This window comes from Natrix helvetica, assembly GCF_964273705.1.
Source record: "Natrix helvetica genome assembly, chromosome: 4".
Lineage (NCBI taxonomy): Eukaryota > Metazoa > Chordata > Lepidosauria > Squamata > Natricidae > Natrix > Natrix helvetica.
The window spans coordinates 170,897,395-170,923,255 of record NC_138550.1 but is presented as its reverse complement, the minus strand read 5'-3'; the positions used below and the strand labels follow the sequence as shown (position 1 = coordinate 170,923,255).

Below are 25,861 nucleotides of genomic sequence, written 5' to 3'. Positions count from 1 at the left end.
GGAGGGGGCGGTGCAGCTCACGCGCGCCGGAAATCCCGCCTCCAGCTGGTGGAAGAGACGCTCTGGGGTCCTCTATGGTCAGGGGGCTCCGCCTTTTCCTGTTTACTTCCTCTCTCTCTCTCTCTCTCTTCCGGGTTCGAGGCAACTGGGTGGTGGGGGGTCGTAGCGGGGCCGCAGCCGGTGGGGCCGCCGGGGGAGACGGGCTGGCGGGGGAAGGAGGAGGCGGCGGAGAGGTGAGTCCGGCGAGGGAAGCGGGAAGGGGGCCTGACGGGGGGCATTCACCCACCCATGAGGTGTGGGACTACAACTCCCATCACCAGGGAGGGCTGGGGGAGGGTTATGTAGTCCAGCTCACAGGGGAAGGCGTTGGTGGGTGCTGCGGGACAGGAGAGCCCCCTCCCCTCCGCCTGACAAACCCTCCCCCCCTTTGGCTGGGCAGGGAGCGAGGCAGGGCTGGGAGGGGAGACCACCAGGAGATCCCAGGGTGGAGCCTGGCAGGCAGAAAGAGGCCGGGATTGGGGTGGGGGTGGGGGGTGTCTGGGCTTCCTCTGCTGTTTTGGCTTCATTCGATTCATCCACCCGCAGTTATTCTGGGCAGACCCCAACCAGCAGAAGCAGGAAGGATGCGGCAGCCCTAAAACTACCATTAAAAATGGAATAGAATCTACATCCAGCCGGAGAATCCGTTTACTATGCTGTAGCTTTGCTCAACATCTGGAAGAAAACAACCAACCACAGAGAGCACCAGAGACCCCACAATCCCCCTCCCCCTTCTTTTCACCTCCTCTCCCTCCCCCTTCCCCCCTCCCCACCTATTGTGTCCTCTTCGCCTCCCCCTGCCTCCTTCTCACCTGTTCTCCCTCTCTCCCTTTCTCCTCCCCTCCCTCTTGCCTCTTCCCCCTCCCTCTCCCCACAAGCCCCTCTTCCTTCTAGCACTGATGATGTTACCTAATTGAGTAGTGAAACGTCTGCAAGGAAACAACCAAGCTCAGAGAGCACCAAGGATCCCACAGTCTTTGTTCTCCCGCTGCCTCCTCTTCATCCTCTTCCCCCCCTCCCCCCACTCCTTGCAAACCCCACTCCCTTCTATCATTGATGATATTCAGGAAATATCATTCTGATATTTCCAGAAACCAAAGAAGCTCAGAGAGCACCTAAGAATCCCCTCACCTCACCCCTGTTCAACCCTGAGCTACAAATAATTCTCTTCCATTGCTTCTTTTTTTGTTGTCCAAAATGAAAACCTGGAGAAGAGTTTGAACCAGCTTTGGCGAGCCTACCATACTGATGTAGGAAGAGGGAAGGACACATTTATACAGTGGAGCTTCTAGAAGTTATTTAGGGATCTATGAGGAGGAATACAGACTCCAGATCTATGGAATAATTGTAATAATAATTCTGCTCTCTCTTGGCCAGGTTGCACTCAGAATATGGGACACCGGACTCCGCAGGGGAGAAAACTAACAGCTAACATCCTGGAGTGAGTTCAGGGAAAGTCACCAGGAGCGCGAAGGACCTGGAAACAGGTCCTTTGAAGACAAAGGAAAAGACCTGGGTATGTTAGCTGCTGAAGAGAAGTTTGGGGAGAGAGAGGTTGGCAGTTTTTGGATATCCAAATGGTTGTCAAGGGGAGGAGAGAAGGGGCTAGTTCTGTGCTCACCTGGGAGGGAAAGACCAGAAAAGGGGCTGAAATGATGGAGCAATTAGGTAGATGTTAGGAGGAATTTCCTGAAGGTAAGGACCAGTGGAATAGGTAGCTCATAAAACTTCCCTTCACCGGCAGACTCAGAACAGAACAACTGAATAACAGAGTTGAAAGGGACCCTGGAGGTCGTCTAGTCCATCCCCCTGCTCAAGCAGGAGACCCTGTACCATTCCAGACAAGTGTCTGTCCAGTCTCTTCTTAAAAGCCTCCAGTGATAGAGCACCCACAACGTCTGGAGGCAAAAATAGGGGCAGTCAGGCATAACACAGGTTATGTAGACAGTAAACACAGAATCAATCAAAATGGACTCAAATGTCTATACACCAATGCACAGAGTATGAGGAATAAACTGGGCGAATTAGAAATTCAAGTAAAAGAGGGCAGATACGATATTGTTGCCATTACAGAAACTTGGTGGGATGAAACCGACAAATGGAACATACAGCTAGAAGGATTTAAATTATTTAAAAGAAATAGACCAAATAAAAGGGGAGGTGGAGTTGCACTATATATAAGAAATAACTACGTCTCTACAGAAATAGAGCACAACAATGATGAGAACTATCTTGAATGCATTTGGGTCAATATTAAAGGTTGGGGGGAAACGACATTGCCATAAGTCTATACTACAGGCCACCCAACCAAGCAGAGGAAGTAGATGAACTTTTTGCTAGTCAGCTAACTAAGGTATGTAGGAAGCACACCGCAATAGTAATGGGAGATTTTAACTACCCTGACATCAACTGGGAAACAAACTCTGCACCAAGTGGCAGATCCAACAGATTCCTAACAAACCTAGCAGACAACTTTGTTTCCCAAAAAGTAGAGAAGGGAACAAGGGGATCAGCCATATTGGACTTAATTCTCACTAACAGAAAGGAAATGATAGAAGGTGTTGAAGCCATAGGAACCCTGGGGGCAAGTGACCATGCAATATTGGAATTCAACATTATGCAAACACAAGTAGTAGAACAAAATGAAACTAGAGTCTTGGACTTTAAGAGAGCTAATTTCAATAAACTTAGAGCTTGGGAAAAATTCCATGGATGAGAATCCTCAAGGAGAAAACAACTCAAAAAGCTTGGGAAATTTTGAAAAATGAGATTACAAAAGCCCAGTCTAGTACAATACCAATGAAGAAGAAAAATAACAGCATGGCTGCATAAAGAACTCTCTGACAAATTGAAAGACAAAAAAGGTAAGTATAAAACATGGAAAGGGCGGGACATAACTAAGGCAGAATATCAGCAAATAGCCCGAGCATGTAAAGGCTCACAATGAAGAAAAGCTTGCCACAAAAGTAAAAAATAACAAAAAAAAGCTTCTTCCAACATGTTAAAAACAAGAAAAAAGTTATGGAAACAATTGGTCCATTGCTGGGAGAAAGTGGCAAGAAGGTGACAAGCAACAGGGAGAAAGCAGAACTATTTAACTCATGTTTTGCATCTGTCTTTACACAAAGGGATAAAGCAGTCCAACCTATCAAAAACAGCACCACAAAAATCAGATTAGGAACACAAGTTGAAATAGGGAAGAAAATGGTAAGTGAGCACCTGTCTACCCTAGACGAGTTCAAATCACCAGGACCGGATGGATTACACCCCAGAGTTCTGAAGGAACTAGCAGACGAGATCTCAGAACCACTGAATTATATCTTTCAGAGATCCTGGAACACCGGGGAATTACCAGAGGACTGGAAAAGAGCTGATGTGGTTCCCATCTTCAAAAAAGGGAAAAAAAATAGATCCAGGAAACTACAGACCTATCAGCCTGACCTCAATACCAGGAAAGATTCTGGAAAAAATAATCAAGCAACGAATTTGCGAAAACCTACCGTGTTTCCCCGAAAATACAACCTGTCCTGAAACTAAACCCATGCCACATTTTTCGCGTGGGCAAAAATATAAGCCCACCCCCGAAAATAACCCCCCCCTCCGGCCAGGCAGAACACCGCTCACTGACCTAGCGTTATTCTGAAAGCACCAAGTCGCAGGAGCCGGGGGGGGGGGAGCGCTCACGTTGCTTGCCGCCTTCGGGATACCGCTAGGTTGGGGAGTGGCGTTCTGCCTGGCCGAAGGGGAGAGTTGCCGGGCGGCTGCTCCCTTGTGAACTGGCTCCCGAAGAGCCGGGCACAGCCTCAGGGGCAAAGCAGCCATGAGGTAACCATGCTCACGAGCAGCCGCCCGGCAAATCCCCTCTCCAGCTGGAAAGAGCGCCATTCACTGACCTAGGGGGTAATCCCTAAGGTGCCAAGCCATGTGGCGCTCTGCCCGCCCTCCAGCTCCCGCGGCTTTGCACATTCGGGATACCCCCTAGGTCAGTGCATGGAGCTCTGCCCGGCTGGAGAAGTGGGTTGCGCGAGCGCCTGTTCCGCCCGCAGCTTCACCAAGCACTTGCGCAGCTCTCCCAGGCCACCGCCGCTGGCTGCTGCTGCCCGCCACCGCCCGCCGCCGCCCCGTTCCACTCCGCGCATAACTTCCAAATCCAAAAATCGGGGCCGAGTGTTCTAGCATCGGCCGCTCTAGGACTGCTCTCTATGGTGGGCCGGCTGCTGGAAGACTCTGTCCGGAAGACTCTCTGTCCGCCACATGGCTTGGCACCTTAGGGATTACCCCCTAGGTCAGTGAATGGCGCTCTTCCCGGCTGGAGAGGGGATTTGCCGGGCGGCTGCTCGTGAGCATGGTTACCTCATGGCTGCTTCGCCGCTGAGGCTGTGCCCGGCTCTTCGGGAGCCAGTTCACAAGGGAGCAGCCGCCCGGCAGCCCCAAAACAATAAGCCCTCCCTGATAATAAACCCAAGGGCATATTTCGTGGGGCAAAAGAAAATAAGCCCCTGGCGTATTTTCGGGGAAACACGGTAGAAGCAAACAAAGTAATAGCAAAAAGCCAACATGGGTTTGTCAAAAACAGATCATGCCAGACTAATCTTATTGCATTCTTTGATAATGTGACAAAATTAGTGGACCAGAGGAATGCCGTTGATATAGTTTACTTGGACTTCAGTAAGGCTTTTGATAAGGTAGACCATAACCTACTACTAGATAAAGTAGAAAAAAGTGGGTTAGACAGCATCACCACCAGATGGATTGGTAACTGGCTGACCAACCGCACTCAACGTGTAGTCCTCAATGGAACTGCATCTACATGGAGGGAAGTATGCAGTGGAGTACCCCAAGGCTCTGTTTGCAGATGACACCAAGCTGGCAGGAATAGCCAACACTCCAGAAGACAGGCTTAAGATACAGAAGGATCTTGACAAACTTGAACATTGGGCACTATCTAATAAAATGAAACTCAATGGTGAAAAGAGTAAGGTTCTACATTTAGGCAACAAAAACGAAATGCACAGGTGCAGTATAGGTGGTACCATGCTCAATAGTAGTAACTGTGAAAGGGATCTTGGAGTCCTAGTGGACAACCATTTAAATATGAGCCAGCCGTGTGCAGCAGCTGCCAAAAAAGCCAACACAGTTCTAGGCTGCATCAACAGAGGGATAGAATCAAGATCACGTGAAGTATTAATACCACTTTATAAGGCCTTGGTAAGGCCACACCTGGAATCTTGCATTCAGTTTTGGTCGCCACAATGTAGAAAAGATGTGGAGACTCTAGAAAGAGTGCAGAGAAGAGCAACAAAGATGATTAGGGGACTGGAGACTAAAACATATGAAGAACGGTTGCAGGAACTGGGTATGTCTAGTTTAATGAAAAGAAGGACTAGGGGAGGCATGATAGCAGTCTTCCAATATCTCAGGGGTTGCCACAAAGAAGATTTGGGAGTCAAGCTATTCTCCAAGGCACCTGAGGGCAAAACAAGAAACAATGGATGGAAACTAATCAAGGAGAGAAGCATCCTAGAACTGACAGTTAGAACAATTAATCAGTGGAACAACTTACCTCCAGAAGTTGTGAATGCCCCTCTAGAAGTTGTGAATGCCCCAACACTGGAAGTTTTTAAGATGTTGGATAGCCATTTGTCTGAAATGGTATAGGGTTTCCTGCCTAGGCAGGGGGTTGGACTAGAAGACCTCTAAGGTCCCTTCCAACTCTGCTATTGAATTGTATTAACTTCTATTCCACTGGTTAGTTGTTCTCACAGTCAGAAATGTTTACCAAGATTCTCAGTCATCCAGGTCACGGTTGTCCCAAAGTTGCTTTTTAAAAACTTGTTTGTTTTTATTTTTCCTTAAAGACGTTTCACTTCTCTTCCCAGAAGCTTCTCCAGTTCATGAACCCACCCCACCTGGACTCCAACTGATGCTATATCGCTCTCGGTCTAAACCAGGAGTGTCCAAACTTGGGAACTTTAAGCCTGGCTGGGGAATTCTGGAAGTTGAAGTCCACAAGTCTTAAAGTTCCCAAGTTTGGACACCCCTGGTCTACACCATCCAGTCAGAGCTGAAGAAGCTTCTTGGATGAGAAGCGAAATGTCTTCAAAGAAAACCCAGGAAAGTCCAGTTGGAACAACCCTTACCTGGAGGACTGAGAATCCCCATAAACTCTCAGTCTAAAATGCTTTAACAGGTCCTGCTACACCAATTGGGGTTGGACTAGATGACCTCTAAGGTACTGCACTCAGTTTTGGTCACCATGATGTGGAGACTCTGGAAAGAGTGCCAAGTGTCGAGAAGAGCAACAAAGAGGATTAGGGGACCGGAGGCTAAAACATATGAAGAACGGTTGCAAGAACTGGGTATGTCTAGTTTAATGAAAAGAAGGACTAGGGGAGACATAATAGCAGCCTTCCAATATCTCAGAGGTTGCAAGACAAGAAGCAATGGGTGGAAACTAATCAAGGAGAGAAGCAAGCTAGAAATAAGGAGGAATTTCCTGACAGTTAGAACAATTAACCGGTGGAACTGCTTGCCTCCAGAAGTTGTAATTGCTCCAACACTGGAAGTTTTTAAGAAGAGATTGGACAAACATTTGCTTGAAGTGGTGCCTAGGCAGGGGGTTGGACTAGAAGACCTCTGAGGTCCCTTCCAACTCTATTCTATTCTACTTACCAATTCTGTGATTCTATGATTTCCTTACTGTATTCATGTATAAATAATCTTTCGAATTGCGTCTAGGTAACCGGAGTGCTACGCCGTGCAGGATTAAACCACCAAGGATGTCTAAAGATGAAGAAAAAGTCAATTTGCGTCGCCTGGAGCCAGCCATCCAGAAGTTCATTAAAGTTGCCATTCCCACAGATCTGGAGCGGTTAAGGAAACATCAGATCAATATCGAGAAGGTTGATTGTTTTCTTTTAAAAAAAAGAATCTTAGGGAGGGCTGGCAGGAGACACATATTTCCGGTCCCATAAGCTGGGGAATGTTGTCAGGCAGGACCTAAGAAGAGATAGTTCTCGACTTACAACCATTTGTTTAGTGACTGAAGTTACAATGGCTTTGAAAAAGTTGACTTACAACCGTTTTTCACATTTATGACCGTTGCAGCATCCCCAGGGTCGCCTGGTCAAAATTCGGACGCTTGGCAACTGACTCGTACTTATGACGGTTGCAGTGTCTGCGGTCAAATGACCCCCTTTTGCGACCTCCTGACCAGCAAAGGCCATGGGGAAGCTGGATTCACTTAACGACCGTGTGACTAACTCAACTACTGCAGTGATTCACTTAACAACCCTAGTAAGAAAGGTCGTAAAATGGGGCAAGCCCTGTTTAGGTATGGAAATTTGGGACTTTATTCTGGTCGTAAATCAAGGACTGCCAGTATTGGGGCCCTGTGGAACCTTGATTCCCTCAAAGTGAGGCTTTGGGGTTTCCTTAAATCAGGGGTGTCCAAACTTGGCAACTTTAAGACTTGTGGACTTCAACAGCTGGCTGGGGAATTCTGGGAGTTGAAGTCCACAAGTCTTAAAGTTGCCAAGTTTGGACGCCCCTGCCTTAAATAATGACGTGTAAACTAATTTGCGGACCCCATAATAGAGAGGGGCCTGTTGACTAGTTGTATGCCAGTTTAGTGGAATGTCCTCTGTTTATATCCCTTCCTACCATTTTAAAAAATATTTTAACTTAAATTGGTTGTTCTAACGGTTTTTACACATTCTGTGTAAGCCATCCAGAGTGACTGAGATGGGCAGCTGTACTAATGTGATTAAAGAAAGAATTAATTTTACATCTCTGTTGAAAAATGTCCCTTTGCTATCTGCTTCATCAATAAGCAAATTGAAATAGTTTGGTGGAGTGGAGAATAGAATGGAATGGAAGGCAGAATATAGGAATAGAATAGAAGAAATATTAGAATGCAGAATATTAGAATAGAATGCAGAATGTTAGAATAAAATTCAGAATATTAGAATAGAATACAGAATATTAGAATAGAATAGAAATATTAGAATGCAGAATATTAGAATAGAATAGAATGCAGAATATTAGAATACAATACAATACAATAGGACAGGTCAGATATGGGACAGAACAGAGTAGAGTATAGAGTAGAGTTGGAAAGGACCTTGGAGGTCATCTAGTCCACCCCCTGGTAGAGCAGGAAGCCATATATCATTCCAGACAAATGGCTGCCCAATCTCTTCTTTTTTTTTGCATATATTTTAATTATTTTTACATTTAAAACAATGCAGTACTGCAGAGTCAAAGTGACCATACAATCACATTATATAAAGCTAGTTTCAAACTATTAACTATTAGCCTGCTTAATACGTTGTCTATCCTTCTGTCCAATCACAATATATGCAGTTTGTTCCAGTCTTGTCACCTTGTCTTATACCAATCATAAAATCTGTTCCTGACTTCAAAATATTCTGATTCCCTTTCATTCCGCACAGGCCAACATTTTTCTGATTATATCTAGCTCTGATGGTGTATTTTCTTTTTTCCAATATTGTGCATAAGTTATGCGCGCCACAGTTAGTACTTGTATAATTAGGTAAAGTGTATCTTTCTTAAACCTCTCCGGTATTACACATAGGAGAAAGATTTCTGGTTTAAACAAGATTTGGTCTCCCACCATTTGTTCGAACCATGATTGAATCATTTTCCAATATTTTTTTGCCTCATTGCATGTCCACCACATATGATAAAAAGTGCCTGGTGTTTTTTCACACTTCCAACAATTTAGGGCCAGATTTTTAAACATTTTGGAGAGCCGTGCTGGGGGGAGATGCCATCTGTAGAACATCTTATAAAGATTTTCTTTATACGACGTAGCCATTGTTAGTTTCTGATTAAGTATCCAAAGTTTTTCCCACTTAGCCAATTCCACATTAAAACCGAATTTTTTCGCCCAGGCGACCATGGTTTCTTTGACATGTTCCTCCTCTAGCTTAGATTCCAACAAGAATCTATACAACACTTTGATCAGCCTGTTTTCTGTCTGTATCAAAAGTTTATCTAATATTGTGTAATCCTTGGCAATACCTTCCTTCTTCCTATCCTGTGCAAACCTCAATTGTATCTGTAAGTAGGACCACCATTCTACTTGTACCCCTTGTGATGCCAATTCTAATCTAGTTTTGATCTCCCCCTGCCTGTTCAATAACTCTTTGTATGTAACTATATTTTCCATATTAATTAAACTTGGGTGTATGTATGCTTCCATCGTAGATAGCCAAATGGGTATTTCGGTATAATGGTCATGTTTAATTTTGTTCCATATTAATAACAAGGACTGTCTGATGTAGTGTCTATTGAAATATTTGCATGCAGATCCTTTCTCATACCACAGGAAGGCATGCCATCCTGCTTGGAGGTCATGACCTTCCAATTTGAGTAATCTTTTATTTCTCAACATTATCCATTCCTTGTTAGAGTGGCCGCAGTATAATAAAGTTCCCAATCTGGTATGCCAAATCCTCCTTTTTCCTTAGTGTCTTGCACAGCCTTGAGTTTTATTCTTGGTTTTCTTCCCTGCCAAGTAAATTTTGAAATCAATTGATTCAAATCCTTTAAAAAACCTTTTTTTCTAATTTAACGGGAATATTCTGAAATAGGAAAAGAAATTTTGGTAATACATTCATTTTTATGACTGCGATCCTTCCCATCAGGGACAATTGTAGGTTTTTCCACCTTTCTAAGTCTTTCTTAGTTTTATTGATCAAATTAGTATAGTTATCTTTTTTGATGGACACACACCTCGCAGATAAATGTATACCTAGATATTTGACTTTTTGACAGTTTGATATCCAATTTCTTCGTTAACTCCTCTTTCAATTTTGACGTCATATTTTTAACCAGCATTTTAGTCTTTGTCATATTTATCTTTAAACCCGCTACTTTCCCATACTCTGTCAATTCCTCAATAAGTTTCATACCAGACTTTATAGGATCCTCTAACACAAACACTAGATCGTTCGCAAAAGCCTGTAACTTAAATTGTTCCTTTTTAATTTCTAGTCCCTTTATCTGTTCCTCTTTATGTACATTCCTGGCTAAAACTTCTAAGGTTAATATAAACAGCAGCGAGGATAGGGGACAACCTTGTCTTGTACCTTTCTGGATTGCTATACTTTGCGTTACTTCACCATTAATTATTACTTTGGCTTTTTTATTTGTATATATTGCTGTAATTGGATTTATCAATTTATCCCCAAATTCCATGTGTTCCAATTGTTAATGCGAGAATTCCCAGTTCACATTGTCGAATGCCTTTTGGGCATTGAGAAAAATAGTGCAACCTGTTTTTCATTATGTACTTCATAATATTCGAGAATGTGCAGCATAATTATTATATTGTTTTTAATTTGTCTTCTGGTGAGGAATCCATTTTGATCTGTGTGGATGAATGATGTAAGAAATTCTTTCAACCGTTCTGCTATTATTAGAGCAAAAATTTTGTACTCTGCATTTAGCAGTGAGATTGATCTGTAATTTTGTATAAACATCTGGTCTGTGTCCACCTTAGGTAATAATACAATATTAGCCTCCGTCCATGGTAGCAGTGTCTTCGTCTCTTTCAACAAAGCATTATAAACTTCCAACAGCGTTGGAACAAGCATATCCTGCAATTCTTTATATATTTCTGCTGGCAGTCCATCCGGCCCTGCGGCTTTATTATTCTTTTGTCTTTGTATGGCCTCAATTATCTCTGATGTTTTAATTTCTTCATTGAGCATATCTTTTATTTCCTCTGGTATCTTTGGCAGATCTGACTTTTCCAGATATTGTAGTATTTCTTCCTTTGTATAGTCTCGGTTTTCTCTATATAATTGTTCATAGAACTCTTGGGTAATCCTTTTCTTTTTCTCTAGTTGATAACAGATCTCGCCTTTTTCATCTTGTAATTTATTAATCCAATTCCCTTGCTTCTGCTTCCTCAGCCTATAGGATAGCCACCGCCCCGGTTTATTTGCATTCTCAAAGAAATTTTGTTTTGCTTTTTTATAGGCACTGCCAATTTTGCTTTTTCAAATATAGCCAATTCATGTTTAATCAATTCCATATTTCCTTTTATACTTCTATTTTGTGGTTTCTTTTGAAGTTCATTCTCTAAATTTCTATACCTTTCTTTCAACTCTCTTATTTTTTGATTCTCAATTTTTTTCTTCCTAGCTGTAGACAATATTGTAACCCCTCTTAGAAATGCCTTAGTTGTATCCCATAGGTTTTGTATGGATGTGTCTCCTGGCCAGTTTTCTTTGAAGAAAAATCTTAATTCCTGATTAACTCTTTTAATATATTCCTGATCCTTTAGGATTACTCTATTGAATAACCAACGATAACTGTCCTTTTGTTTTTTCCATATAAACCTCATGGGATTGTGGTCGTCCCATAAATTGGGTTCTGTGTCTATTTCCTTCACTTCCGAAATTAACTCCATCGACATCCAGACCATATCTATCCTTGACCAGGATTCATGTCTATTCGAGTAGAAGGTATATTGCTTTCCCTCTGGACATCTTTCTCGCCATACATCATAGATATTTAATTCTTCAGCCATTTGGAAGAATGACCTGGGCAAAATTCTCCTAGCTCCTTTTCTCTTCTTTCCACTTTTATAGTCCCATTTCTGGTCAACTATAGCATTGAAATCACCCATTAAACAGACATTTTCATTTCCCAACTCTCGAATAATGCTAGGTAGTCTATAATAAAAAATTCCCTGACCTTCATTAGGTGCATATATTAAACCAGTGATACCTTTTTTTGGTTTAACATTATTTCTACAATTAATATTCTCCCTTCCTCATCATGATAAATTAGTTTAGTCTGGGTCGTGTCTTTAACATATTCCTCTTTTCTTTTGATCAGCTGTGTAAAGTTTACCCAATCTAGGATATTCCAAAATCTGGATCTGTCGTTTAGTTATATGGACCTCTTGCATTGCAATTATATCGTAATTCAAATGTTTTAGTTTATTAAAGGTTGTTTTCCTTTTCTGGGGTAAGTTTCGACAATTGATATTCAATGATAGAATCTTGATTTCTCCCGACATGATTCTACGTATATTTAGGTCATGTGCTGCTTGTTGCCCTTATCTCTCTCACTTCTTTTGTTTCTTCCCCTTTTTTCTCTAAAACAACTTCTTTCTTCTTTCTTGTCTCCACTAGTTCCTTTTCTCTTCTTATATGGGCCCAGTACTCTTCAACATCTTCATCAATGATTTGGATGAGGGAATAAATAGGGAACTCATCAAATTTGCAGATGACACCAAGCTGGCAGGAATAGCCAACACTCCAGAAGATAGGCTTAAGTACAGAAGGATCTTGACAAACTGGAACATTGGGTACTATCTAATAAAATGAAATTCAATGATGAAAAGAGTAAGGTTCTACATTTAGGCAACAAAAACGGAATGCACAGGTACAGTATAGGTGATACCTTACTCAGTAGTAGTAACTGTGAAAGGGATCTTGGAGTCCTAGTGGACAACCATTTAAACAGGAGCCAGCAGTGTGAAGCAGCTGCCAAAAAAGCCAACACAGTCCTAGGCTGCATCAACAGAGGGATAGAATCAAGATCACGTGAAGGGTTAATACTACTTTATAAGGCCTTGGGAAGGCCACACTTGGAATCCTGCATCCAGTTCTGTAAAAAAGATGTGGAGACTCTAGAAAGAGTGCAGAGAAGAGCAACAAAGATGATTAGGGGACTGGAGACTAAAACATATGAAGAACGGTTGCAGGAACTGGGTATGTTTAGCTTAAGAGAAAGAAGGACCAGGGGAGACATGATAGCATTATTCCAATATCTCAGAGGTTGCCACAAAGAAGAGGGAGTCAAACTATTCTCCAAAGCACCTGAGGGTAGAACAAGAAGCAATGGGTGGAAACTAATCAAGGAGAGAAGCAACTTAGAACTGAGGAGAAATTTCCTGACAGTTAGAACAATGAATCAGTGGAACAGTTTGACTCCAGAAGTTGTGAATGCCCCAACACTGGAAGTCTTTAAGAAGATGGTGGATAGCCATTTGTCCGAAGTGGTGTAGGGCTTCCTGCCTAAGCAGGGGGTTGGACTAGAAGACCTCCAAGGTCCCTTCCAACTCTGCTATTGTATTGTATTGTATCTGTGCCCTGAGTCCTTGCATCCTTGCTCCCAACTGTTCTCCCTCATCTTCCTCATCCTCCTGCCCAACAAGAGTGTTGTAGAAATCTTCCGCTTGTTCCACCATGCCTATTCTGAAACTTCTATCTCTCCAAGTTACCAGTATGCCTTCCGGCATCAGCCATCTGAAGTTAATTTCGTATTGGCTGCCCAATGGCTTCTTAAAAACCTCCACAACCTCTGGAGGCAAGTCGTTCCACTGATTCATTGTTCTCACTGTCAGGAAATTTATTTTGATGAATTAATTTTCAGCATAAACGTTCGGCATTGATCACGCTTCCAGAAACTGCCACTTGTTCAAATTCAGAGATCCACGCTCCCTCCAATGGAGAAATGTCTCAGATGTAATTTCTTGAGAGCATCCCACTTCCCCAAGAAAAGTGGCCAAAAGCAAAATTCAAAATACTTGGATGGTTTGACTGGGGGCTGATGGAGGAGATGCCATGTTTTTTGATACCTGTTCTTCTTTTCTCCCTGTTGCCTTCAGTATCAGAGGTGCAGGCTGTGGGACAAACTGCACGAAGAACATATCAACGCCGGCCGTACCGTTCAGGTAAGGAGACGGCGGTCGTAGACATGCGCGGGAGAAGGCAGCATAGCTCTTGTTGGGAAAATGAACCCTTGGTAGATCATCCCTGGGGAAAGCAGAGCTGCGATAACGTCACCCCGTTTTATTTATTTATCCATTTGTCTGAAGTGGTGTAGGGTTTCCTGCCTAAGCAGGCGGTTGGACTAGAGGACCTCCGAGGTCCCTTCCAACTCTGTTATTCTATTCGTTGGGTGGATTTATTTAAAAGACATAGAAACTGCCTCGTTCCTGAATCTTTAGGCAGCCTTTTAAGATGTTTGGTCTGGCTGGGAGATTCTGGGAATTGAAGTCCACATGTGGCTTGGTGGGCGTGGCTATGTAGTCATGTAACTGGGGGATCAAAAGACAGAAACTTGCTTTAACAATGTCCGGCTGGAGCAGGGTTGGACTAGATGACCTCCAGGTCCCTTCTGGCCATGGATTATCCTCTGAAGCTGCGTCTAGTGCCAGGTTTGTAGTCCGTCCTTCCTCTCCTTTTTCCCTCCCTCCCTCCCTCCCTCCCCCCCCTCTCTCTTTCTCTCTCTCTCTCTTTCTTTCTTTCTCCCTTCTCTTTCTTTCTCCTCTTTCTTTCTTTCTTTCTTTCTTTCTTTCTTTCTTTCTTTCTCCCTCCTCCCCCTCCCCCTCTCTCCTTCCCTCCCTCCATCTCTTTCTTTCTTTCTTTCTTTCTTTCTTTCTTTCTTTCTTTCTTTCTTTCTCCCTCCTCCCCCTCCCCCTCTCTCCTTCCCTCCCTCCATATCTTTCTTTCTTTCTTTCTTTCTTTCTTTCTTTCTTTCTTTCTTTCTTTCTTTCTTTCTTTCTTTCTTTCTTTCTTTCTTTCTTTCTTTCTTTCTTTCTTTCTTTCTTTCTTTCTTTCTTTCTTTCTTTCTTCCTCCTGAAGATCAGCTGTGTGATGTGTGATCGTTGGAAGTTTTTGTTTTTGTTTTTACTTTTTGGGGTATTTTTTAGTACCGGTTCGGCTGAACCAGCCTGAATCGGTAGCATTTCACCCCCGCTACAAACCTCGCAATGCATCCCTGTCCTGCTCCCGAGTGAGGCAGCCAGTCTGTCAAAACAAAAGAACATTCCAGCCATATCTCCGTCAAGGCTGTCTCCAAGGTTACCCACAGTGGCCGGAGGGGAGTGATCTCTAATTGGAGAATGTGACTGATGACACACCTGGGGGGGTGAGGGGGGGAAACAGGGTCAGAGCTGGAACGTGAATTACTGTAAAGTTCCCTAACGATGCCTGATTCATAATAAGCGAACCAATATTGCAATACAAAAACCAGTGATTTATTAACAGCTTCATTAGGCATTCTTCATTAGGCAATTCTTATTCGCAGCCGTTTCTTTTGCTTCTTCTATCTGCTTCTGAACTTTGCCCCTGTTCCTTTCCTCCCCTCACTCTGTATCATAAATCACGTTATCCAACGGATACACCCATCTCAACCCAGCTACTGTAATCTGAGATCCGCGTGGAATGTCAACGCAGAGAGTTGACATTTACGTGAGGTCAGAATTGGCTTCACTTGGAACTGTGCCGACATGAAGCTCCTAATAAGCTTGGCTCGAGGCTCATGATTTAATTAGGGCAACCCTGACTATCCTAGCTATCTTTATTCCACTTACACACACACACACACGCCGCTCCCGTTCCCAAAATGGCTTCAGGGTTGACAATGGGTCCTTTTCGTGTATTTTAAGATTTTCCAACTTTAGCCACTTTGAGACACGTGGACTTCAATTCCCTGCATTCCCCCAGCCAGCATTGTAGATAATCCTGGATTCATAACCATTTGATTGGTGACTAAAGTTACAAAAGCCCTGGGAAAAAGTGATTTGTGACTGCTTTTTTTTCACACTTACAACCGTTGCAGCATCTGAATTTGGATCTGGTGACTATGGGGCGGCTCTATTGGCCATAAGTGTGAAAACAGTCACAAGTCCCTTTTTTGCGTGCCCTTGTAACTCTGGTCATTAAGTGAGCTGTTGCAAGTCAACGGGACTCCCTGGACGTCTTTGGCACTTAGCCTGATTTGCAACCGGTGCCTTTTAACGGAGGTAAAACGGGTGACTCGTTTTTGTTTTTTAAACATCACAGCAGCTGCGAGCAAATATCCGAGAGATGGAGAACCTTTGCGCCCGAGTCCGGAAGGAAGATATTCTGACTTTGCAGAGGATGATTGAGCCCGTCAAAGGAGAGGCTTCCTTGGCCATAAAAGAATTCTTGCAGCTGCATTCGGAGTCGGCTGAAGTGCTGAAAAGGCAGCTCAGAGAGCAGGAGGCGGCTTTGACCCGCTCCACCACCGTTGGCGGAACAGGTAACCGTTTATTTATTTATTAGATTTTTTTTATCCTGGGTATCTCGGGAGATTCTGAGCCGTCAGAAGATGTTTTGCTTCTCATCCGAGAAGCTTCTTCAGCTCCAACTGGATGGTGAGGAATGGAAGGATATATACTCCTTGCAGACAGCTGTTCATTTGCATCCTTTTAGGGAGTCGTTGAGGCCACTTGGAGGTTTGTCTGTGTCCTTGAGGTCACCTGAGTGGTGCAAATGGGTGTGGAGCCTTCTTGGCACTGCTGATTGTGTTGTAGACAGGAGATAGGTGGTGTCATATTCCTGTTGAGAGGGTGGTGGTTCAGTTTTGACCTAGATGGCCTCTTTGACCCTACTTTCATACCAGGGTTCCTCTCCGTCCAAAACGTGGATTTTGCTGTTTTCAAAGGAGAGGCCTTTGTTAAATGCATGTGAATGGCTGAATCTTATCCCGATGGGTTTGTTCTCCTATGTTGTGCCATGAGCTTGTGAAGTGGCTGTTTTGTTTCCCCAACGTTTGTTTCTCTGCCTATGGCTCACTGCATTGGACTGCATTTACAATTTTATCCTGGCTTCATTATTATTTAACAACTGTCAGGAATTTTCAGCCTGCTTATGGTGGTAAGTTGAGAATTACCCGTAATTCAAGGTTTTCTAATTTTGGCTACTTTCAGACACATAGACTCCAACTCCCAGAAATCCCCAGCCAGTGTTACTATTATCATTTATAATAAATATAATTCTATACGTATTATGGAATAAGTATATAAAATATCTATCCATCTATCCATCATCCATCTCTATCTATCTATCTATCATCTACCTACCTACCTACCTACCTACCTACCTACCTACCTACCTACCTACCTCATCTCTCTCTCTCTCTCATTCTTCATACTTACAACCATAGGTGACTCAACTACAGCTACTTCTGGACTTACAACCGTTGGTTTAGTGACAGTTTGAAGTTACAGCAGCACTGAAAAAAGTGACTGACGACTATTTTGCACACTTACAACTGTTGTAGCATCCCTGGGGCCAAGCCATCAAAATTCAGATGACTCATATTTATGACAGTTGACTCATATTTATGACGGTTGCAGTGTCCCGGAGTCATGTGATCCCTTTTGCGACCTCCTGGTGAACAAAATTAGTGGGGAAGTCAGATTCAGCAAACAACCGAGGGACTAACTTAACAACGGTACTGATTCACTTAACGACCCTGGCAAGAAAGTTCGCAAAATGGGGCAAAACTCACTGTACAAATGAATGTCTCACTTAACAACGTATATGTTGGGCTCAATTGTGATCATAAGTTTACCTGTAGGTTTTCTTTTATCCCTTGGGGCAGGATGCTTTATGAAATCCATTGCCACAGCTGTAGTTGTGTAATGGTTCGAGATGTGGTTGTGCCGGTACATATGTTTATTGTGTTAATAAGGGCACACAGTGACTGTGCGTTGTTTTCCTTCAGAAACTTTCTCCAATGCCGAAGGCGGAGAAAATTCCCTTGACCAGATTTTTGCTCCGTTACCTGAAATCCCCCAGGATCAAAATGCTGCAGAATCCTGGGAAGTATTAGAAGAGGTAAGTTGCACATCCCGTCATTATTTTCTGTCAGAGTGCACACAGTGTGACTATGTGAGACAATCCAGGAGCAAATTCAGTAAACAGAGGTTTGTAGTTAAATAGTGGTTTATCTACAAAGACTATATACATACACATAGTTTAAGTCAGACCTCAAACAATCAGCAATTACAGCGCAGAAGCACACACCGAGAGAGAGAGAGACAGGCTGCAACAGGGCCTCTTCTTATTACAGGCTCTTAAAGTGATATCAGCCCAAAAACCTTGCTGACTCATTCCCAGCATTAACATTTTGGTAAAATGTACACTAAATTATAATTCAAAAGAAAACTTTTATAAAGTGACGTACAGTTAGTATTTATCACCGAATGTTGTCAAGAATGCATAAAGGTGTTTCCAATGAATGTTGGAAATGCAAATGTAAAGAAGGGGTATTTATCACTTTTGGTGGGCATGGGACAAAGCAGAGAAATGCTGGATTCATACAGCAGATTCTTAAAGTGAATATAAAGATAAAATCAGAGACTTTTTTTTGGACCTAATGGACAAGAACGTGAAAAAAAATTAGAACTCTATATAAGTTGATGGCCGCAAGTTTACTTTATGCACAAAAAATGGACACTGATTTCCACAGCTGCAAAAGTTGACGGAGTTAGCAAATGCAGCTAAATTCGCTGCTTTGATTAAAGGGGAAAACCCACAATTACTTTTGTTTCTATTCGGAAACCGTTTCTGGACTTTGTGCTTGAGGCGAAAAAACATGAAATTTTGGTTTTGCGGATGTTGTTGTATATATTGTTACGTAAAAGTAAAAAGTTGAGGTGGTTTGTTATCACCTTATTCTACTGCACTAACTCCCCTTTTTTCTCCTTTTTTGCCTTTTGTCCTTATATCATATTTTGATAAACTAATAACAATTTTAAAAAAAGAAAGATAAACCAAGTAACATTTGGGGTTTTGTCTTTAGGATCTGATTGAACTCTCCACTCTGGTGACCGAGTTTTCCCTGCTTGTTAATGTAAGTGGAGCAAAGCATGGAGACCTATTGGCAGTTCGCAAGCGATCGTTCAGCCTCCCCGAGGTCACGTGATCAAAATTAAGATCCTTGGCAACTGACTCATTCATCTATCTATATCTATATCATATCTAATCTGTATATCTAATCTATATCTATGTATATATATGTCACTCTGTCTATATATCTCTATATCTATGTCTGTCTGTCTCTGTATCTATCTCTATATTGCTATATCACTATATCTCTATATATGATATCAATATCTAATCTCTCTCTTATCTATGTCTGCCTACCTACCTACCTAACTCTGTCTGTCTGTCTTTCTTTCTTTCTTTCTTTCTTTCTTTCTTTCTTTCTTTCTTTCTTTCTTTCTTTCTTTCTTTCTTTCATCTATCTATCTTATCTATCTATCATCATCTATCTATCATCTATCTATCTATCTATCTATCTATCATCTATCTATCTATCATCTATCTATCTATCTATCTATCTATCTATCTATCTATCTATCTATCTATCTATCTATCGTCACGTGTAGAGGCTGGTTCCTACTGGTTCGGTCGAATCGGTAGTGGTTTGCCGGCCTGGATTGAAGGAACTGGCAGCGACCTAGGCCTACAATGTCTCCGAACCGCTTCCCTGGTTGGCACGGCATGGGTCTCCCCCCCCCCCCATTTTTTTATGTTCTGCGCATGGGCAGACCTATTTATGGGCAACTGTGCACGCGTCGAGCGAAGCGAGAACACGCATACAAAATTGCACACGCACCGAAACGGCAGTAAAGCCGGCAGCACCCGGTCCCTAGTCACACGATCCCCTTTTGCTTCCTGTCCTTGATGTGTAAATGATTCTGGGCTTTTCTCATAGACCCAGCAGGAGAAAGTCGACCGGATCGAAGAGAACGTCTGCACTGCCGTCGCGAATGTGGAGGAGGGGACCCGGAGTTTATCCAAGGTGGGTCTCGACCTGCTGCTCTCGGCTTGCAAGTCGGGAGGACTCCATTACCCATCCTCCCCAGTCAGTCTTTTCCTGCTTACAGGGAGGGTGGGGTTGTCTGATGATGCCAAGGAGGCACACACATACCCCGCTCTTCAAATGACTCTTTCTCTGCCCCTCTCTTTCCCCAGGCTGCGACCTACAAACTGGCCGCCCTCCCGGTGGCTGGCGCCCTCCTGGGGGGAATCGTGGGGGGGCCCATCGGGCTCCTGGCCGGCTTTAAGGTGGCTGGACTGGCAGCCGCTTTGGGCGGAGGCGTTCTGGGCTTCACGGGTGGAAAACTCATTCAGAGGAAGAAGCAGAAGATGATCAAGGATCTCTCCTCTTCCAGCTGCCCCGATTTGCCCGGGCAGAGCGACCAAGGGGGCAGCTGAGGACGGGGGACCCTCAAGCCGTCTTGGCTGGCATCACGGCTACCCACCTGGACAGGTTTCTTTCTTCTCCTGCTGGAAATGCTTCCTGTTGAGAATGTGAAAGGGACAAAAAGTCACCCTGGAAAAACTTTCTGACGTGCGCCAGGGGAAGGCAAGCGTGGCACGCTTTGGCACACCTCACCCGTGGCATGGGAAGGTGCGCGCCAGAGGGATATCTCCACCTGTTTTCCTTCCTCCTCCAGGGACTCTTCACCGTGTTCACCGAATGCCTTTTTTTCCAGGTTAAAAACGGAAAGGAAGCCACCCAGGTCGCCTTTTTTAGTCTCTGGATACTTCCGTTCGTCCCGAGCGCACAAATCCTGTGGTTGTTGTTGTTGTTTTTTTACACTTGTCGGTTTTAATGCTTCTGGATTCTCGGGAGCTGAATCGGTTTGCGGTGGCAGAGTTGGGCTCCTGGCGGGATAGAGCGACTGAGGCCAGGTGAAGAGGTGGGGGGAAATCTCGCCTGGGGGAGGGGAGGGGGGGCCTTTGGTTTGCACATTTTAATTTTTCCGGACTGAAAAGTTAGCTTCTACCTCTCGTTTTAAAATGCCACGGTCAGGAAAAGTCAGAATAGGCTGTTTTGGGGGGGAATTCTCTGCTTCTTGCTTATCAGAGGCCTGGAATCGTGTTTCTCAACTGTGGCAACTGTCAGATGAGTGGACTTCAACTCCGCAAAGCTGGGGAATTCTGGGAGTTGAAGTCCGCTCATCTGAAAGTTGCCCGATTGATTGGAGAATGCTGGGAATTGAAGTCCACCTGTCTGAAAAAGGAGAAACATGGCTCTAGAAGAGAATCCCCAAGTCCGCAAGGAATTCTGGGAGTTGAAGTCCACTGGTCATAAAAGCCATTGATCCCCAAACAGTGTTGGTGAACCTTTTTGGCACTGTGCCGAAACAGGAGTGTGCTTGCACATGTGCCTGCAGGGGAGCGCCAGAAACTGGAAGAGCAGTTCCCCGGCGTGAGTTGAGCTTCCAATTTCCGGCATGCGCCTGCGCGCTGGTCACTTGGTCTTCTGCTTTCTGGAGCGCATGCACGCGCAAAGACCAGCTGGCCGGCGCATGTATGTGCACCAGGGAAATGCTCCTGGTTTCTAGCACTCCCTCATGTGCGGAGACCAGCTGGTTGGTGCGCATGTGCACGCCGGAACCCGGAAGAGCCTCGTGCGACAGCTGGTGTGCCCAGAGGGATGGCTCTGCATGCCACTTCCACATGTGTGCCATAGGTTAGCGATCATGGCTCTGTCAGACGAGTTACTCAGTTAAAAATTACTTGATTTTAGTTATTAATTATTAGTTCCATGCCAAGGTGGAAACGATCAGTTTGCAAAGGCGTCCGTGCGTGGATTAAAACCACTGGGGATGTGTGTGTGTGTTGGTCGGTTCAAAAGAGCAACGTTGCTACAACAACAACTGTTTTTGTCCTCTTTGCACAAAAATACGACAGCATCTCATCAGCATTCTGAGCAGTCCCCCCGGAATCAATGCAGATCTCTTAAAAATAATAATAATAATAGTAATAATCTATTTGAAGTATTTCAAAACGTCACCGGGACATGGTTGCAGGTTGCGTGCCATTCTATTTAAGTGGGGCAAAACACTTTGACTGCATCGTTTGTACGAACGCCGAGTGTCTGCGCATCCTCCGATAAATAAAAGTCGTTTTTAAAAAGAAGTTTAAAAAGAAACGGGTTTTATTAAGGGTTGTTTTTCTTTCTTTCTTTTTGCTGAACGTCGCAGTTAGGCGATACAAGGGAGTTGTGTTTTCTTTGTTCAGATTTGCTGACTGTTGACCCATATTGCGGGCGCCCCGGGAGAAGAAGGCAGAAAGAGGTCCACTTAGTTGGGGAAAATGAGAATATTTTTTTTTTGGTCCCCTGTGGGACAAAAAGTCCAAAGACTAAAAGACAGGAGAGCCCCTCTGATTTCACCTATGGCTTGGCCTCCCATCCACATATCACCCAAGCCCAATCCCACTTAGCTTTTGGAGGTCGTTCGCTCCCTGAATTCACACAAAAGGTGCCAATGGCAGAAAGCAGGTGCCCTCCTGGCACGATGCCCTGCAGTGGGCAGCCGCCTCTTCGCTGGAGCCCTGGACCCATGCTGCTGCTGCTGCCTGCGGAGTCCAGCCAGAGGGATCTTTTTTTGGGATGGGAGATGCTCTGTGCCAGGGTCAGGATGGGCTGGCGAGTTTCACAAAGGGCCACAAGGGGGCAGCAAGACACCAACGGCAGCAAGGGGGACCCCCGTTCAAAGACTTCACAGGCGGATGAGAACAGGGGTTCCTGCATTTTGGGGGTGTCCTCCCCGACAGGAAGTTTCTCTTTAGTTCCAAGTTGCTTCTCTCCTTGGTGAGTTTCCACCCGTTGCATCTTGTCCTTCCCTCGGGTGTTTTGGAGAATAGATGGATTGCCTCTTCTTTGGGGCAGGCCCTCAAATATTGGCAAACTGCTATCGTGTCATTCTAGACCAGGGGTGTCCAAACTTGGCAACTTTAAGACTTGTGGATTTCAATTCCCAGAATTCCCCAGCCAGCTCTTGTCCGGCTTTCAGGGGTTTTGGAGAATACATTGACACCCCCCCCTCTTTTGGGGCAGCCCCTTAGATATTGAAATGCTGTCAACATGTCCCTCCTATACCAGGAGAAACGAGGAAATGAATCTGTGGACAGACATTTAGCAGAGTCCTTGTGGGCTTCCACTCCCAGAATTCCTTGTGGTTGGCTGGGGAATTCTGGGAGTGGAAGTCCACAAATCTTAAAATTCTCAAGGTTGGACGTCCCTGCCTTACCATTCAGGACAAATGGCTATCCAGTCTCTTCTTAAAAGCCTCCAGCGATGAAGCACCCACAATGTCTTGTGGCAAGCTGTTCCACTGGTTAATTGTCCTCACTGTCAGGAAGTTTCTCCTTAATTCCACGTTCCTTCTCTCCTTGATTAATTTCCATCCATTGTTTCTTCTCCTGGCTTGTGGTGCTTTGGAAAATAAGTTGCCCCCCCCTTCTTTGTGGCAGCCCCTTAAAAACTGGAAAACTGCAATCCTGTCCCTTCTTACTCCTTCTTTTCTCTAGACTGGCCAAACCCAAATCTTGCAGCCGTTCGTCTGTTTTAGTCTCCAGGCCTTTAATCATCTTCGTTGCTCTTCTCTGAACTTTTCCCCAAAGTTTCAACATCTTTGTTGTAATGTGGGGACCAAAACTGGATGCTGGATTCCAGGTGTGGCCTTTTATAAAATGCTACTAGTACTTCATGTGATTTTGATTCTATGCCTCTTGTTTATGCAACCTAGGATTGTATTGGCTTCTTTGGCTAACGCTCAACTTCCGTGGAGCATAGAAGAAGCTGGTGCTGCCTCTTCTCAGATGCTTTTTTGACTTTCTGACCTAGCCCCTCCCCCTGGGATTCCCTGGTGGTCTCCCCTCCCAAGGAGGGGGGGGGGAGGGACTCTGCTTCGCTGTTGGGCATCATCCAAGGCTGGCTGGCCATCAAACCACGATGCCAGCATTGGCCTCCAGAGGGCAGCAGCGCCCTGCTTTGGGAGCATCTCCACCTGCAGGGAGGAAAGTGTCCACCAGGGGTTGCCAACATCTGCCTCTTCATCAGTTTCTCGGCTTCTCCCAGGGAAGCAACCGCTGGCTCCTCTCGGCTTGCAGCTGCCCAAAACGGCACGCCAGCAACGGAAGAGGCTGCAGTTCTGGCAGGAGATGCCTCTGCTCAGGTGGCCTCCAAGAAGGGGTCTTCTGCTCCTCCTCCCCCATCGCAACGGACCTGGAGGAGTTCTGTGCTGCCCCGAAGGTGGCCACCCTAGAGCAGGGGTGTCCAAACTTGGGAACTTTAAGACTTGGGGACTTCAACTCCCAGAATTCCCCAGCCAGCTCTGCTGGCTGGGGAATTCTGGGAGTTGAAGTCCCCAAGTCTTAAAGTTCCCAAGTTTGGACACCCTTGCCCTAGACTAGAGGAAGCCTGGAGATGGCCTGCAGGCTCTGGATTGAGCTGCGTGAGCTTTGGAAGTTCGACTCGAGGGACTGGATGGATCGTCGGCTGGAGAGATTGCTCTAGTTTGGAGAACGAGTTAGAATAAAAGTTGGGTGAGGATCAGCCCTCATCAGGGAACTATCAAGGATATTCCCAAGCACACGGACAGGGCGAGCCACGAGTACAGGAGCAGGAAGCAAGGGGCCCTCCCTTCTAGCACTGGTGGTGTTCCCTAGTTGGGTCATGAAACATCTGCAAGAAAACCACCAAGCTCAGAGAACACCAAAGATCCCACAATCCCCCTCCTCTCCTCCTCCTCCTCCTCCCCCCTTCACTCCACAAACCACACTCCCTTCTAGCACTGATGATGTGGGTTATGAGATGTCTGCAGGAAAACCACCAAGCTCAGGGAGCACCAAGGAGTCCCTAATCTATCCACCCTCCCTCCTCTATTCTGCAAACCCCACTCCTCTCTAGCACTGATGTTACCTAGTTGGATAATGGAACATCTGCAAGAAAACTACCAAACTCACAGAGCACCAAGGACCCCAAAGTTCTCCTACTCCCCACAATATCTACTTCCTTCTAACACTGATTGTCAGGGTCCCAAATATCACCCAAAAGTAAATCAGAGTCCGAGGCAAAGGATTGCTCAGAGTTCCAATTGATGAAGAGAGCCGTGTTGGCACATCTGGGAAAACCCGAACCTGAAAGCTTCCCGGTTTTCCCCACCCAGTTGAAAGTCCAAGATCTTGCCCCCACACCCACCAGCCCATCCCATGGTCCAATCTCCCATTGCCATGCTGGCAGCTTCCACCCATCCAGTTCCGGTCAGGTGCAGAGATGCAAAGACAAAGGATGACCTTGGCTTTCTAGAAAGAATATTGTTATGGCTACATATCATCAAACTCCGTACAATCCCCCCTCCCATTTTCCCACAATAGAAAATGCAGAGCAGAATAATAGCAAGTGTGGCAGGCCAAAGACCCAAAAGAAAAGAGGGCTGCAGGCCTGACACTGATGATGTTACCTACTTCGATTATGGAACATCTGCAAGAAAGCCACCAGGCTCAGAGAGCACCAAGGACCCCCCGGTTCAATCCTGAGCTACAAACATTTTCTCCCATCAGTAAAAGGTGGTTGACCTTGCAGACCTTCAGAGGCCCCAAGGAGCCTCCACCTATCTGGCAGCCTGCTTGGGCTCCGAGCGAGGGGATCCTTGAGCTAGCCAAGATCTAAACTAACCAAGCTTAGCTTTCTTAGATGAATGCAGACTTTTGCCACTCTTGTAAGCCCATCCCTCCCATTGAGTATGTTGTCCGGGTCTCAGCCTCCACAGCTGGCTCATAGCAATCCAACGAAGGCATTAAAATAAAATCTGCAAAAGGCAAAAGATGAAAAAGATGGACATCAGAATGAAGCTGGAGCGAGGGCTCTCCCTTCTCCCTCTCAGCCAAGAGCCAAGCCTTCACAGGTCTTCCAAATGACAGTGGGGAGGGGGCCATCCGTATCTCCTCCAGCCCCACCCACCAGCAGGAATCGAGCGATCCAGCCTCCCAGGGCGCTTAACCCGGGCAGAGAAAATAACATTGGAGACTTCTTAGAGTCCACCTGGCGCAGAAGTGGACAAATATTTCAAGCCCCAGAAGCTGGAATCAAATTTTGAGGCAGTTGGGATTTTCTTTATCTCCTGTTTCAGCTCTAAGCGGTATTGATTTGTGTTTGATTTCCCTGGAAATAAAATGCAAAAAGCTCTCTTCCAGTCCCAGCAAGCCGAGAGAAA

The 25,861-nt window shown here is 45.0% G+C and overlaps 1 protein-coding gene and 1 long non-coding RNA gene across 2 annotated transcripts in view; one reads left to right on the top strand and one right to left on the bottom strand.

Moving 5' to 3' along the window:
• Positions 1–134: 134 nt before the first annotated feature.
• Positions 135–21,774, top strand: STX17 (syntaxin 17). Its single transcript, XM_081951991.1, has 9 exons — positions 135–233; positions 1,417–1,555; positions 6,778–6,941; positions 13,694–13,759; positions 15,876–16,095; positions 17,566–17,678; positions 18,646–18,696; positions 19,564–19,650; positions 19,824–21,774. Exons 3-9 carry the CDS (start codon positions 6,819–6,821, stop codon positions 20,064–20,066), a joined length of 903 nt encoding a protein of 300 aa, XP_081808117.1. The 5' UTR covers positions 135–233; positions 1,417–1,555; positions 6,778–6,818; the 3' UTR covers positions 20,067–21,774.
• LOC309391488 overlaps positions 16,161–25,861 on the bottom strand; it is a 175,057-nt gene continuing 165,356 nt past the window's right edge. Inside the window, exon 2 of the long non-coding RNA XR_014175296.1 lies at positions 16,161–16,304. This is a non-coding gene — a long non-coding RNA (uncharacterized lncRNA). The remainder of the gene's footprint in view (positions 16,305–25,861) is intronic.